This window comes from Aulonocara sp. 'chitande type north' Nkhata Bay, linkage group LG9, assembly GCF_057382095.1.
Source record: "Aulonocara sp. 'chitande type north' Nkhata Bay isolate Kocher_YH1m ecotype deep benthic linkage group LG9, A_spYH_male_GT1.1, whole genome shotgun sequence".
Classification (NCBI taxonomy): Eukaryota; Metazoa; Chordata; class Actinopteri; order Cichliformes; family Cichlidae; genus Aulonocara; species Aulonocara sp. 'chitande type north' Nkhata Bay.
Window position 1 is genome coordinate 29,010,618 of NC_141352.1, and position 16,091 is coordinate 29,026,708.

At 42.1% G+C, this 16,091-nt stretch overlaps 2 protein-coding genes and 1 long non-coding RNA gene across 3 annotated transcripts in view; 2 read left to right on the forward strand and 1 right to left on the reverse strand.

Annotated features, from left to right (window-relative positions):
• The first annotated feature begins 825 nt into the window (after positions 1–825).
• Positions 826–4,477, forward strand: LOC147322317 (uncharacterized). Its single transcript, XM_086305042.1, has 2 exons — positions 826–847; positions 1,082–4,477. The coding sequence occupies exons 1-2, from the start codon at positions 826–828 to the stop codon at positions 3,121–3,123; spliced, it is 2,064 nt and encodes a 687-aa protein (XP_086161168.1). The 3' UTR covers positions 3,124–4,477.
• Positions 4,478–10,002: 5,525 nt separating this feature from the next.
• Positions 10,003–16,091, forward strand: part of LOC147322318 (uncharacterized) — a 47,012-nt gene continuing 40,923 nt past the window's right edge. The window contains exon 1 of the mRNA XM_086306857.1: positions 10,003–10,121. The gene's annotated coding sequence lies outside the window, so the exon portion shown is untranslated. The remainder of the gene's footprint in view (positions 10,122–16,091) is intronic.
• LOC147322319 (uncharacterized) lies at positions 10,708–12,501 on the reverse strand. Its single transcript, XR_015131088.1, has 5 exons — positions 12,304–12,501; positions 12,161–12,193; positions 11,628–11,836; positions 11,291–11,464; positions 10,708–10,839 (listed from the first exon to the last, which is right to left on the reverse strand). It is a non-coding gene; the product is annotated as an uncharacterized LOC147322319 (long non-coding RNA).

The following is a 16,091-nucleotide window of genomic DNA, read 5'->3' on the forward strand; positions in this document are numbered from 1 at the left end:
GAGAGGCGTGTAAGACTGCAACTCTGCTTCCTGGTCCCAGCTCTGGATAGTCATATTTTAGGGGGTTTAATAAATGTGTCCATATTTCTAGAAATGAGAGCTGCTCCATCCAAAGTGGGATGGATGCCGTCTCTCCTAACAAGACCAGGTTTCCTCCAGAAGATTTGCCAATTATCTATGAAGCCCACATCGTTTCTTGGACACCACTCAGACAACCAGCAACTTAAGGAGAACATGTGGCTAAACATGTCACTCCTGGGCTGTATCCCAATTCAGGGTCTGCCGCGTTTTAAGGCCGATTACGTCACAGCAACGCGACGAAGGCTGTCCCAATTCGAAGGCTGCTCGAAATGCGGCCCTCAAATGTGTCCTTCATTTCCCTGAATTCTAAGGATGTGTCGGTGTAGACTTCGTGGCCCAACATATCCCAGATTGCATAGCACGGCGGTGGGTGTGGATAATTTTGCCGAAAAAAACGGTGGAAGCGGAGCAGCCAAAGTGTAAACGTTTAAAAGTAAGTACTGTTATGATGTCTCAACAGGACCTGGAAAAACTAGTCCATGCATTCATTTTTAGTAGGCTTGATTATTGTAACAGCATCTTTACAGGTCTACCTAAAAAAATCAGTCAGACAACTGCAGCTCATTCAGAACTCTGCTGCTCGAGTCCTCACTAAGACCAAAAAAGTGGACCACACCAGTCCAGCTCTGAGGTCTTTACTCTGGCTGCCTGTCCGTCAGAGGATAGACTTTGAAGTTCTGATGCTGGTCTATAAAGCTCTGAATGGTTTAGGACCAAGATACATCAGTGACCTCCTGACCCAGTATGAACCTTCCAGATCCCTCAGGTCACCTGAATCCGTTTTTTTTATCAGTTCCCAGAGTCAGAACCAGACACGGAGAAGCTGCATTCAGATTTTATGCTCCATATATCTGGAACAAACTCCCAGAAACCTCAGATCAGCTGAAACACTCAGTTTATTTAAATCCAGGTTGAAGACTCACCTGTTCTCAGCTGCATTTGAATTACATTTTGAATTGCATTTGAATTGCATTTGAACTACACCTCTTATAAGGTGTAGTTACACACCTTATAAGAGAAGCACATGAGAAGAGAGGCGACCTAGCTGTATTGTGGCTGGACCTAACTAATGCGTATGGGTCGATCCCACACAAACTGGTTGAGCATGCTTTGCACCTCCACCATGTCCCCAGCAAGATCAAGGACCTAATCCTGGACTATTACGCCAATTTCAGGCTTAGGGTCACTTCTAGGGCAGTTACTTCAGACTGGCACCGACTCCAAAAAGGTATAATAACAGGCTGTACCATCTCAGTTACGCTCTTTGCCCTGGCAATGAACATGGTGGTAAAGGCTGCGGAGGTGGAGTGCAGAGGGCCGTTAACAAGGTCAGATGTTCGTCAGCCCCCTATCAGAGCCTATATGGATGACCTCACCATTACAACATCATCAGTTCCCGGGTGTAGGTGGATCTTGCAAGGTCTTGAGAGACTCATCTCATGGGCAAGGATGAGTTTTAAACCTTCCAAGTCAAGATCGATGGTACTGAAGAAGGGCAAGGTGACGGACAAGTTCCGGTTCTCAATTTCAGGAACCATTATTCCATCCATAACGGAACAACCAGTTAAGAGCTTGGGGAAACGCTTTGACTCCAGCCTGAAAGACTCTACTGCTATTCAGAAGGCAAATGAGGAGCTGGGAGCGTGGCTTATTAAGGTGGATAAGTCCGGCTTGCCTGGAAGATTTAAAGCCTGGATCTACCAGCATTCCATCCTGCCCCGAATCCTGTGGCCCTTGCTTGTCTATACAGTTCCAATAACTACTGTGGAATCCCTTGAAAGAAAGATCAGTGGCTTTCTTCGTAAGTGGCTGGGACTTCCCCGCAGTCTCACCAGCGCTGCCTTGTATGGGACAAGCAACAGCGTGCAGTTACCCTTCAGTGGTCTCACAGAAGAGTTCAAGGTGGCTCGCACACGAGAAGCCCTACAGTACAGAGATTCTAAAGACTGCAAGGTGGCATCAGCAGGCATTGAGGTAAGGACAGGAAGAAAGTGGAAGGCTGAGAAGGCAGTTGAGGTGGCGGAGTCACGCCTAAGGCAGAAAACACTAATGGGGGTCTTAGCAACAGGGGGAGCAGGCTTGGGGTACGTCCCAAAGGCCCAGGTCAGCAGGGCACAGGGAAAGGAGAGACACCAGCTACTCCAGGAAGAGGTCCGAGCAAGTGTGGAGGAGGAGCGAGTAAGCAGAGCTGTAGGCCTTGAGCGGCAGGGAGCATGGACAAGGTGGGAGGGCACCTTGCAGCGCAAGGTCACCTGGGCAAACATCATGCAGGCAGACTTCCACCGGATCCGATTCCTAGTGCAGGCAGTATACGACACTCTGCCAAGCCCAGCAAACCTCCATCTGTGGGGAAAGCGCGAGACACCTGCCTGTCCCCTGTGCTCTGGAAGAGGGACCCTAGAACACCTCCTTAGCAGCTGCCCAAGGGCCCTGGCCGATGGTCGGTATCGTTGGCGGCATGACCAGGTGCTCAGAGTAGTTGCTGAAAAGATTGCCTCAGCAATCAGCACCAGCAAGCATCATCATGCTCCGAGGAAGGCAATCTCTTTTATTAAGGCTGGAGAGAAACCCCAGGTGCGCCCACATTTGACAACTGGCCTTCTCAACACAGCCTCTGATTGGCAGCTACAGGCTGACCTGGGTAAACAACTAAAGTTCCCTCAGAACATTGCAAAAACATCACTCCGGCCAGACTTGATAATTATTTCTGAGGCCTCAAAACAGCTGATCATGCTGGAACTCACAGTGCCCTGGGAAGAGCGGATTGAGGAGGCTAATGAAAGGAAACGAGGAAAGTACCAGGAACTAGTGCAAGAGTGCAGGGGAAGGGGCTGGAAGACTTTCTATGAGCCCATAGAAGTGGGTTGTAGGGGCTTTGCAGGACGATCACTCTGCAAAGTCCTAGGCCGGCTGGGCGTGGCTGGGGCAGCCAAGAAGAGGGCCATCCAGGCTGTGAGTGAAGCGGCAGAGAAAGCCACAAGGTGGCTGTGGATTAAGAGGGCTGATCCGTGGGTAGCTACTGGTACGCAAGTCGGGGCCTGATCACCCCCGGCTGGGTCGCCTGGGCGAGGGTGTATGATGTTGTGAGACCCGAAACACCTGATGACCCTAGGATACATCACTGAAGATGCGTACCAGTGCATCCAGGAGATGTGTCTTTATAGTTAAACTCTGGCTGAGCCAGTGACGCCTAGGAAGAGTCTAGGTGACAACCAAGAAAGTTTGGTGACGACTGGAGAGACAGATGACAGCTCGGAAAGACGGCTCCAGGGGCAGGGTGGGCTAGCATCCCGGTCTGCAGTTTTCGCGAGAAAGCACCCAAAAAGCTATGGAAAGCCCTAAAGAAAGATACCCCCAGGAGACCCCGAGAGGGGGGGGGGGATGAGGTCTCCAATCGGACGGACTTAAGGTTAACGACTAATGCAATGGAAAGGACTACGAGTAAGACATGTATCTGCGGCAAGCTGTGCAAGAACCAGCGTGGCCTAAATGTCCATCAGGCTAGAATGAAATGTTTGGAGCGGGAGAGTGAGGTGCAACGCACAGGTCCTGAACCTGGTGAGACGCAGGAGGAGCCCGGCCAGGAGGCACCCCACAGAGCCCAGTCCCTCCATGCACAGGACTCTTCCAATCCAAGCAGTGTAGTTCCACAACAGCGGATTAAGTGGCCCCCAGCCAGCAGCCAGAGCGAGTGGCAGAAGTTTGATGAGGATGTCTCCAACATCATACAAGCTGTGGCCAAAAGAGAGAGACCCGAAACACCTGATGACCCTAGGATACATCACTGAAGATGCGTACCAGTGCATCCAGGAGATGTGTCTTTATAGAATAAAGCACCAAATCCACACTTTTAAGCTTAAATTCTTTTTAATCAATTTTAAATCATGCTTTTTATTTTTGTTTTTTAATGTCTCTGTAAAGCACTTTGAATGACCTTGTTGTTGAATTGTGCTATATAAATAAACTCGCCTTACTGAATACTATGTCACTTATTTATGTGCAAATGTTTAATAATGAAGAACATTAAAGCATTACTGTTGGCCACATGTCGGCAAAGTTATGTGACATTAGTGATGTTTGTACTAACTTGGTTTTAAAGCCTTTAAAATATTCGCTGTTCAATAGTCGACCTTAATCTTACAGAGAATGTGATGATTTTATGGATAATTAAAGTCAGTCATATATCCACAAACACAACAAGCTGAAAGTCAGTGATGCTGCTCGGTTTGCAGTCCTGAATATCACGGCACAAGCAGGATTCACTGCACTGTTAATGTTAGCTATGTTATATTGCTGCCTCTGTTCGGTGGTGTCGAGCCAAACGGACTTTAACGTGTGTTTGAACGAGCTGACGGTTCACTCGTTAAGCTGAAAGAAAGATGCCTCCGTGCAAGCTTGAACATGTTGCGTGTGCCGTCGGAACTGCATTTCAGTCTAAACTGGTGTCCGTGTTGGTCCTGCAGAGAATCAGAGTTGGAAAAGTTGTTAATGTAGCAAAAAACAAAATGTAATGCATTTTGTTCATAATCTCTTTAAAGTCATGATCTTTTTTTTTATCGCTGTCACTGGAGTGGGTAAATGAGTCTGCAAAGTTAAAAAAACAGATTTACATTTATTGTTTATTACTTTTATCGTCATCATCCCATTTATACACATTTAAGAAATAACGTGTAAAATAACCTTTTGTTTGCATTTGGAGACTCGGCGTTTGAACCATCCCAGATATCTGCACCAGGGAACCAACTTCTCAAGCCGGTAAAAAGGTCAAGGACACAGTTACACGATCGCTAAACTAACCTGTTTTTGAATAAAAGAAAACCATATAAGCATGATCCCTGGAATCTCGGTTTAAAAAAAGAGAAGCACTACAAATTACTTTTCTTATGTTTAGTATACAGGAGTTGCTGCTCACACTCTGAGTTGCACTAGTGTGTCTGTCAGACGCCCGCACGCGCAGTCACGCCGGACACTTCCTGACCTTATTTCCACGAGCCCTCGACTCAGCTGCAAAGTTCTTACGGGGTCAGTTTCATCAGAATTATCTGCCATCATTCAGACATAAGTTGAGCAATGGTTTAACCAATTTTTTCCATCAAGCCATGAAGGGATGCCGGAATTAAACAGAACATAGGATGTAAGTTAAGGAAATATAAGTTTGACCTTGGAGCACATCTCCTTCAGCGTTCACAATAATGGATTGCATTTCTCTCAGTCAACTGACTGTTTAGGGGGGAAAGCGGCTAATAGTTAGTGGGCTCTGTGTTTGTTGTTTTTTAATCACACTAGGAGTGAACAAAAGCAGAAAACAACCCTGTAAAGATGCAGACTGTGATAGTCTGGTTTATACCACAAATCTTACCAGCTGTAACTGAGTTTTTTGTGGTTTAAGTTATAAGTACGTGTCAAGACTTCTGTCTCGCAGCAACATTGCCGATGTGATCCTTCTTTTTTGTTCCCTATTAATGATCTACGGTAATATGTGATATTGCCCCCATAAAATAATAAGGCTTTAATGAAATCATTGTGATACAGAGATTTGGATTCTTGTGCGTGCAATGTGCATGAAGTAGATAAACAAGAAATTTAGTCAAGATTGGATGTACTTCTGTGTTTACCAACTGCTCCAAACTGACTTTATGCTTCATACGTGTCAACTCAGGGAACTCCTGTTGTGACCTCCCCTCTGTGAGCACACACGCACACACGCACACACGCACGCACACACACACATGCACACACACACACATGCACACACAGAAAGAGAGAAACAGAGATCATTAATGCAGAGGATTGCAGCAGCTCTTGTATTTTCACTCTCTGCTGGATTTTAGATGAACAGTCACATAAATCTCGCTCCAAATTATTTGAAAAAAACATCAAAGTATCACAGTATCGTGTTTTTTTGTTAGGGTCAAACTTCTCTTTGGGTAAAAATTAAGCCAACATCCAAGTGTCAAAGGTCGGTTCCAGGATGAAGGTCAAAGGGAAAGTCCCTGGGACGCTTCCGGTTATGTTTCCATCCGGCGTAGTCATCTGACGGGTCCGTGCTATATCGCCCTTCCTGACCCGGACTGGTATAACGTTTTGTAGAAAAGTTTGATCGATTCGCATGTCTGTCTGTGCTGTGCTTTACAAACACTCTTAAAGAAAAACAAACATCAGCCAAACACACGGTTCATCCTGATTGTCAGGTGTCGGCCATCCAGATTCCAGAGGTGCTGTGAAAGGTCATAAAGTTAACACTGTGCTGTAAAAAGAAGGCTGGAGTGCACAGAAACTGGTAGAGATGCAGGTATCTGGTCGTCCTGGGTTCCACAGACTATAAGCTAAAAAGAATAAACACATTAAGTTGCTGCACATTTGTAGAATAACATTTGAGATTACTTTAAAAATATTTTTTTATTACATTAAATGTAAACAGTCAAATGGAAGTCTTTGTAAAGTTATTTCATGATATTTATATTATGAAAAGCAGATTTTTGACAATTTAAGGTTTTTACATTTTTAGATAAAATAAACACAAAAAAACAAATAACAAGAACACAAAGCTGGCAAACCCAACCAAAACTGACCAAAATCTACTGAAAATACTCCCACATGACAGAACCTCTCCTCTGCCTCTCTGGCTCCATATCTCTCAATAGAACGATCTGTGGTTTGCTATCTCTCACCATCAGAACACTCCACAAATCCTGCGAATGACTCACTTCCTTATAAACAGTGTTGGCGAGTTATTTTGAAAAAGTAATTAATTATAGTTACTAGATACTTCTTCAAATAAGTCACTTAGTTAGTAACTGAGTTACAAGATTCTGAAAGTAATGAATTACTTGAAAAGTAACTATAGCGTTACTTTAAAAAAACGTTTAACCCTCTGGGCTCCAGGGGATAATTGGCCAATTTTAACTACTTTTGATTTTACCTCCATATTTCACCTTTACAAACGATTTACTTTGCCTTGTTTGGCATCATTCTTTTCAGCACAACCTCACATGTCTGAATTTACAGTCATGTTCTCATTTTGACATACTGTACTGACACAATTGATCTAAAATCAGACAAAAACATAAAATCCGAGTAGAAAAAGTTATATATTTTACTGTAACAACCACAAACATGTTTAATGAATCACATTTCATAATTTTACATGCAAATATTAATTGACAATTTTAAAATCATATGCAAAAGTTTTGCAAACAACAAAGTTTTTGCAGCCATTTACCTTTTACCCCTTTTTTATAACCATTTCAAACAATTTACAGAACAATCAGCTGTTCTGCATTCAATAAGATGCCACACAAATTATTTGTGCCACTCCAAATATTTCTGTCCACTATAAAGGAAAACATCACAGCCTGATACCTGCAGGTCTGACAGCAGCAGGTGTATCACTGCTGTTTCTACCTGGAGACAGCAGTCGCTACTACTAGACACTACCTTTGTTCAATAATTAGACACAATAACAGTACTTTCATTACAGCAAATATATATGGTTACAATAATAAATCTGAAAATGATAAATTACTTGACTCCTTAGAAGAAATAATGAATAACTCCTTACTAAAAGATAAAATGGTTAGAATGCAGATTAATAAATTAATGGCTCATTATGGAATAAAGCTAACAGAGAGAAGTCCTTTTGTACCAATTGGGAACTTTTTAAATTTGAAGCATGCAAATTCTTGAGAAGATATGGGAGTCAAATTATTAAATCAAGGAAAGCTGAAGAGGAAGAAGTGATCAGCAAAATTGCCTCTTATTACCAGAAATCCCCAGAAGAAATCTCAGAGGAAGATAAATTAACTTTACTAGACCTTCAAAATAAATTGGACGGTTTATATCAGAATCAGAATCAGAATCAGAATCAGAATACTTTATTGATCCCTGGGGGAAATTATTTTTTGTTACAGTGCTCCATTTTAAACCAATATTAAAACAAGACAGACAATACGCTAATATATATCGATGCAAGGCTGAGGGTGCTTTTGTAAGATCCAGGAAGAGGTGGCTGGAGGAGGGAGAACAAAATTCTGCTTTTTCAGGCTTGAAAAATACAGATCCAAAACCAACTAAATATTAATGGCACTGTCTCTGACAATCCTAGAGAAATTTCACATTTCTGTGCCAAATTCTATACTAAACTGTACCACTCAAACTATGATGAGGATGTCTCAACACTGTTTCTCAATAATATTAAAAACCTAAAAACTATTGTTGTGGAAGATAGAAGTCTCTGTGACAGCCCTCTGACTGTGGAGGAAGTTTGTAATTCTATTTCTGCACTTAAGGCCAACAAATCTCCTGGCACAGATGGTTTAACTGCAGAGTTTTATAAATCATTTTCTAATCTCCTGGCTGCGTTCTTACTGCAGGTTTTCATAGAAAGTATAGAGAATAACACCCTCCCTCCTACTCTTACTCAGGGTCTCATAACACTTATTCCAAAGCCAAACAAAGACTTACTTCTTATTGATAGTTGGAGACCCATCTGTCTGCTCAATAATGACTATGAGATTATGGTTTTAGTACTTGCTAACAGAATTAAAGAGTTTTTGGATACAATTATCGATGAGACACAATCAGGCTTTATGAGAAACAGACACATTTCTAATAACATTAGACTGGTTTTGGATCTACACTCAACAAAAATATAAACGCAACACCTTTGTTACTGCTCCCATTCCCCATGGGATGGACGTAGAGACCTAAAATTCATTCCAGATACACAATATAACCATCCCTCCCAAACAGTGGTCACAAATCAGTCCAAATGTGTGGTAGTGGGCACATCTGCTATATTGAGATAATCCATCCCACCTCACAGGTGTGCCACATCAGGATGCTGATCTGACATCATGAGTAGTGCACAGGTGTACCTCAGACTGCCCACAACAAAAGGCCACCCTGGAATGTGCAGTTTTTTGCGCTATTGGGGGTCTGGGGACCCAGAACCGGTCAGTATCTGGTGTGACCACCATTTGCCTCATGCAGTGCAACATATCGTCGCATGGAGTCTATCAGATTGTCAATTGTGGCCTGTGGAATGTTGGTCCACTCCACTTCAATGGCTGTGCGAGGTTGTTGGATATTCGTGGGAACTGGTACACGCTGTCGTGAAAATTAGTGAAGACATCGACCGCATGCTCTTTAATTTTATATGGAAAAACCATAAGCAGGTCCTCTTAGCGTGGACCCTCATTTATAAACACAACTTCTCACCACACATATAACTCATCTGGAACAACAGAGATATTTTATTTCAAAACAAATCACTTTTCCTGGAAACTTGGGTCCAAAATGGGATCCTATTGGTGGCTCAGCTGGTTAATAAAGAGGGAGTACGACTTACTTACAATGAATTCCTTACACTATATAATTTTCCCATCAGTGTTTGGGAATTCTCAATGGTGCTTGGTGCCATACCCTCAGGTACTTTAATGTTATATAAAAACACTGACAGTTCAATATCTACCTCAGTCACTCTCTCTGATCCAGCTGAGTCAGCAGTGGGAAAAATCTGCTTTTCACAGGAACTTGGTAACAGCAATAAGAGAATACGTAGTTTATTCCAAGAAGATATCGTGTCTCTCCCATATATATAATATCTTACTGGAACCAACATGTTCCAGATATCACCTGGAAGACAGTCTGGATGATCCTATAAATATCTAATTGTAAACAAGGTGAAGGAGATCTCATGTAAAATTCTTCATAAATGTTACCCAGCCAGTCACTATATGGTAACATTTAAAAGAGACTCACGTACTCATATAATTATTTTTTTTACCCCCGGTTTTGTATGTTCATGTTCTGTTCTTTCTTAAACTTCATCTATTTGTATGTTGTATACTTATTGTGTTTCAATAAAGTTCAGTAAAAAAGTACGTTCTAAATGAAGCTTCAGACGTCACTAATCACGTGACTCTGGCCAAACGAATCAAGCCTCGACACGGTGCTTCTGAAGCAGCGTGTTGATCTTTTTCACACACGCACCGGAGCGTCAGCTTCAAGCGGACCATCGCTACCTCTCACATCTAAAGGTAAGTGTCAAGGTAACTTTGAACTGAGTTCAGTCAATCTCGAGTTTTTCGAAGTTTTCTGAATGAAGTTTTCTGTTGCTCTCTGTGAGAGGAGACCGTTAAAGGCGAGGCTCTCCAGAGTGTAGCAAAACAGGAAACCACAGCTGTGTGTGTGTAAGTGTGCAAACGAATAGATTAGAAGTGCAAGTGAGCCACGAGTAAAGAAAGGTCACGTTTCGTGATTTGTTTTTCTCACCACTGATCACGCGCTCAACACTCTACACATACTTGCATCACACGCGCGCTCTCAAGCATCGGTATAGGGCTTTGAAGCTGACGTCACGCCGCAATGCATTGTGGGAGCGGATCTAGAAGGGTGGCAAGTGCCACCCTAAAATGATCCCTTGCCACCCCAAGTGCCACCCCAGTTTTGCATATGAAAGTGTTGTTTATTAAAATAAGATAGCATTAACAGTTTGAGCGTAGTTACAGTCAGCTGTGAATATAAATGTTAAAACTGAATATATTGCATAGCGTCCCCCCCCCCCCCCCCCCCCCGCCCCCCTCCATCAGTAACAAATGGTTCAGCCCATAGCAGGACCATACTCCAGGATGCGGATGGATGATGTGTGTCCTGCGCCACCCATACGATCTGGGGCGTATCGGAGCCATTTTTGGACTGCTTGTGCAAAGACAAACTCGGACATAGAGTTTGCCCCTAACTGCTGCGTCAGGCCATCTAGGACAAAAATACACACACAAACAAAAAAAGTGAATTAGAGCACATGAATAAGCTCTTGTTAACTGTCTTCAGCGGGGAGAAAGTATGTAAACTCCTAGGCTGATAAACATGAAAGTTACCAGGCGTAAATCTGCAAACTGCCGCATTTGATTCCCAAAGAGCTATGAGCGGAAAAAGTGATAAGTCTTAGCATGGTGTGTCGTGTATCCTTTAAAACAAAATAAACATGGGGGTCCTCGGGCTGTACAAACTACAACCTGAGGACTAAACAAGCTGAAGACCAAAGACTCCATCTCCAGATTAACCGGACATGAAAGTCTTGTTATTAAGAAAGACAAAGTAATATAGCAAAAACTGGACAGGAAATGTGAAACACACCCAGCAGATCAATTGATCCCTTTATTGTTCACTTTAGGCTCATAAAACTACAATAAACGGTAAAACTTACAGCGCTGTGCAGATGCATGTTTGGTATCTTTAAATGCCCTTTTTTGCTTTGTCTGGTCCTTGGTTTTTTTCCCTGCCCAGTTGAGTACCGAGGCTCGTTTGTAATGGCATAAGCCATTACACAGCGGACTCGCACCTCCAGTGTGGTCCCTCCAATCAAGGCAAAGCGTCTCACCTATAGACACATTTTAAGAGATGTAATTAGCGTGTCTCGTGTCTTAAATGTGTATGCAAGTGCTTGTGTGTATAATCAACATGCCGTCGTTATGTATTTAAATCACATCTGACAGCTATTACACTTTATAGTTACAAAGTGTACATAACCTTTATATACTTACCATTGCCTTATTTGCCTCTTGTGATCTAAGAGCTGCCTCTGCATTGTTTAGCTCCTCAATGTTGTGCAAGGGCAAATCCAGAGGCAGTACCCCAGCATCTACCGATTCATTGCAGCAGGGATGGCGGATGGCTCTGACCTCCTCACGGAGTTCATTAACTGCTCTGGTCCGGTCTGACAGCATAGTTAACATCTTTTGTGAGGTCGCATCTGTTTCAAAGAACAATTCTAGAAAGATTAATGGCTTAAGCAGTGAGAGGCGAAAAACTAATATATCCATAAATGATGGTGTAACATTCTGCATTCAAGTATAAGTTGTTCTAACTGCTAAAAGTGTTTGCTAGTTTTTGCCTGTCACATATATTTGTATATGTAGCTGCCATCACCAGTGTGTGAATTGTGTGTGAATGGGTGGATGACTGAATGTGTAAAGCGCTTTGGGGTCCTTAGGGACTAGTTAAAGCGCTGTACAAATACAGGCCATTTACCATTTATACCATGTAAAATCTGAAATTCCAAGATTTTCAAACTTGCCTTGTAATAGTGGCCTCACAGAGTCTCTGGACTCTACAGAAAAAAATCACAACAAGATGACATTCAGGAGTATAAATTTGTGCTTTGAAGATAAGAGCACAATGACATTGTGATTCAGCTTTAAAACAATTTGAAAAGCATACCATCTATAGGGAAGTCCTCGACATCAGACTCTGCATGCTGGGGAGATCGCAAAGCTGTGTCATTTTGTGTGTCCTGCCAGAGTGGCGAAAGGTGCCGGAAGCTGGGCGGGGCATTATGATGCTCGCTGTCAGTGGGCTGGGGGGAAGACTGCGGAGTGGTGAGGGCTGTTTAGAAAAAGTTAATTTTTGTTAAGTGGATGGTAGTTACCAAATCAGCTCTGAAAAAAAGAGGAAAAATAGGGCACAATGTCAATAAGGAGGGAAAACTAGATACAAAGACGGCTCATAGAAGCTGAACCGAGTCCTATGTGTGAAGGGACAGTAACTGCGTGTGCATATGTAAGCATTTAAACACTGAAGATAGTAAAATTAACAGTATTTTGTCTAAGTCTGCCATTGTAGGAATTCATGGCACCAAGACAAAAACGTGGCGCACAGTGTGACGTCAAAATAGGCGCACACCTTTGACGCTGCGTTTTCTCCGTTTTCCTCGTCCACACGTAAATGCTAAAACGGAGTTTTCGAAAATATCCACCCTAGCAGGCTTCTGTGGAGATCAGGGAAATTATTTTACTGCTATTGTTAAATAATCATCATCATTACCATTGCATTAATAATATAATTTACAGTATTGATATTGCATTCAGATGTTTAAACAGTGTGTGTGTCTTTCAGAAAGACTAAGTTGCAGGCTGACAGGAAGTTGCAGGCTTTGCAGAAATGAAACAAGTTATTCTGAGGAGCTGGTTAGACGAGGCTATTTGAATTACTAGGTTATTCAAATTGTCTGGTATACTTTTATATTCTTTTATTAAGCTTTTAGTAGAGGTTCTTGATTAGAACATTTATTCAATATAGTACATATAGTTTCAGTTAGGTTGTTACACATAGAGTTGGATGTCTCGAGACCACTTTTACGTGGTCTTGGTCTCGTCTTGGTCTCGGCGGACTTTTGTCTTGGTCTTGGTCTCGCTGTTTCGGTCTTGCGTTCTCAAATCGACATAGTGTTCGGAAGATTTGGAGTCAACCATCAGCGGAGTGGGGGGGGGTGGCTTACTGGGCTTAAGCCCGTGTCATTTTTTCAGAAGCATGGGGTCTTTTGGAGTGTAATTTTTTAGTTAGATGCCTGACTGACAACTGTATAAAACAAAAACAACACACGAAGCACAGAGCGCACCGTCGTAAATTCCCCCTAATTTTGGTATGATCCGAGCTCAGGCACTAGGCGACTGAGCACAGCACCCATGTGAGCGAGGGGGGAGAAGCTGCTGCCTGCGAGTTTGCTGCAGACAGATGAGAGCTTAAGTTTGACCAGGTACCAAAGCAAATCATTCGTACTGAACTAATAATGTAAATATGACGGTGTATCACAAAAGATTGATATCAAACTGATCACTTGGTTGCGTTACTTGCTCTTCGAGTGAATCAACAAATGGATAAATAAAAAGCCGAACAGCAATGCTGATTTTTTAGAGAGTCTTAGCTTACATTTCATATTTTCAGTTGTTTCCCTCCACGGCTAAACAAACTCTCTAAATCGGTTTCAATTGTGTACTGATGAACACAACAATGGACATAAGGAGCTTCTTTCAAAGAAAAAACTCAGGTAGATGTTATTTTATATATTGTGCTTTGGATGTTGTTCAGTATATCTATGCAAAACAAGAGGAATTTCAATACACAGCAGTATATTCACAGTTGAAACCAGATATTTACATACACTTTATGGAGAAAACATAAAAACTTTTTTTACTGTTAAACATCAATTTAGAGTAAACTTTTGTTTTAGATAAATAAATGTTGAAATATCTTTTGAATTAGTTAAATGTCAGAATAAAAAGAGGGAGCTGTCTATTTTAATCACTTTCATGAAATTTAGGAGTACATATACACTAAGTTTATTGTTAATTAATAAGAAAACTCCAGACGATTCGATTCTGAGCTGAAGAAGCTTCTGATAGGTTAGTAGAGTCCATGTGAGTAAATTGGTGGCACAGCTGTGGATGCATATAAGGCAAAACACAGAGCCTGTTTCTGTGACATGGGAAAATCAAGAGATGTCAACCAAAACACCAGGAAAAGAATTGTGGAGCTCCATAAGTGTGGCTCAATTTTGAATACAATTTGGTGCCATTTGCAATTAAGAAATACAGATAGTTTCTCTCTTTACTCTTAAAGTTAACAAATATGTTTTTTATATTTATCAATCTAAAAAAATAAACATTTAGTCTGATTTGATGTTACAATTAAAAAAGTGTTTGTGTTTTTATCTGAAGAGTACATAAATATGTGGTTTCAACTGTATATTTGATGATGTTGGTGTTTGGCTTGTCAGCACAAAGAGGGAGAGAGAGGAACAGAGAGGGAGAGAGAGGAACAGAGAGGGAGAGAGAGGAGCAGAGAGGGAGAGAGAGGAGCAGAGAGGGAGAGAGAGGAACAGAGAGGGAAAGAGAGGAACAGAGAGGGAGAGAGAGGAACAGAGAGGGAGAGAGAGGAGCAGAGAGGGAGAGAGAGGAGCAGAGAGGGAGAGAGAGGAGCAGAGAGGGAGAGAGAGAATGACGACAGAACAGAGATGGAACAAGAGCAGGTGAGACACACATGTTAGTCAAATGGTTGTTTGCCAAAACTCATCAGAACATGTATCTAGTACCTAGTGTTTCTTTTTAGATACCATTTGTTACTTTTCAAATTCTATATTTATTAAGTTATGCAGGCTTGTTTGCACAACAAGGCTAAATAATTATATAAACTTTTCTCAATCTAAATATTGTACTTTGGTAGAATTAAAAAATAAGTGTAGTGCAGGTCTATGATGATTTTTAGTGCTACTATCATCTAGTTCTGATTCTGGTTCTGTCTTGGTTAAGTCCTCAGTAGTCCTGGGCCCTATTTCAGGAAGCCGGTTTAGTGCAAACTCTGAGTAAGTATACCCTGAGTTAACGAAAACTCTGGGTTATCGGTTTCACAAAGCGAGTTTAGATTAATCCTGAGTGAGTTACTATGACGACACACTCCGTGAAGCTAACCTGCCCCCTAGCAGGTTTACTTCAACTAACCCTGACGTTCTCCGCCTCTGTGTCGGAAACCTGACTGTAGGAAGTGTCAGACATGGCGTGCTCCTTCCTTGAAGAGCCAGTAGATGTTGAAGCCCAAATTCTCCGCAGAGCTCTCCGCTGGGAGAGAGTGATTAGAGCGCGTTTGGACATTTTATCATTTCCTGATGATTTTCTGTGTGAACGTCACCGTTTGTCAGCACAATCTATAATTCATTTGAATAACATCCTCAGGCCTAATATTGCTCATGTGACACATCGCGGACATTCTCTCAGTTCTGTACATATTATTTGTATCGCACTTCGGTTTTTTGCAAACGGGAGCTTTCTGTATAATATTGGTGACGCTGAGCACGTTTCCAAGGCTACCGTCTGTCGGGCAGTCAGGAATGTTACAGTTGCACTGAAACGTCTCCTGTACTTGTTTGTGGTGTTCCCATTATCACAAATGTGGAAGCCAACTGCTCAGCCTCTGAGTGGTGGTGGTGGAGGACCCCCACCTGTTTTTCGGGCCTCCGCTTTTTTTCTGTTGGCTATAACGGGTCACATTTGAGCATACAGAGTAATCAAATATGTACTTGTAATGTGCTCAGATAATTTCAATAAGTGCTTACAGAAAGAAAATTAATGTAGCCTCTAACTGCAATTGATTTACATCAGACAAACAGACCAAGCACTATGGCTCATAATACAATTACACCTTACCTGTTTGGACTATATTTTTATATTTCATTT

Coding starts and splice junctions, on each gene's coding strand:
- LOC147322317 (XM_086305042.1), top strand. CDS start 826: ATGAACCTTCCAGATCCCTCAG. Junction 848..1,081: donor GAACCTTCCAGATCCCTCAG/GTCACCTGAATC, acceptor TATAAGGTGTAG/TTACACACCTTATAAGAGAA.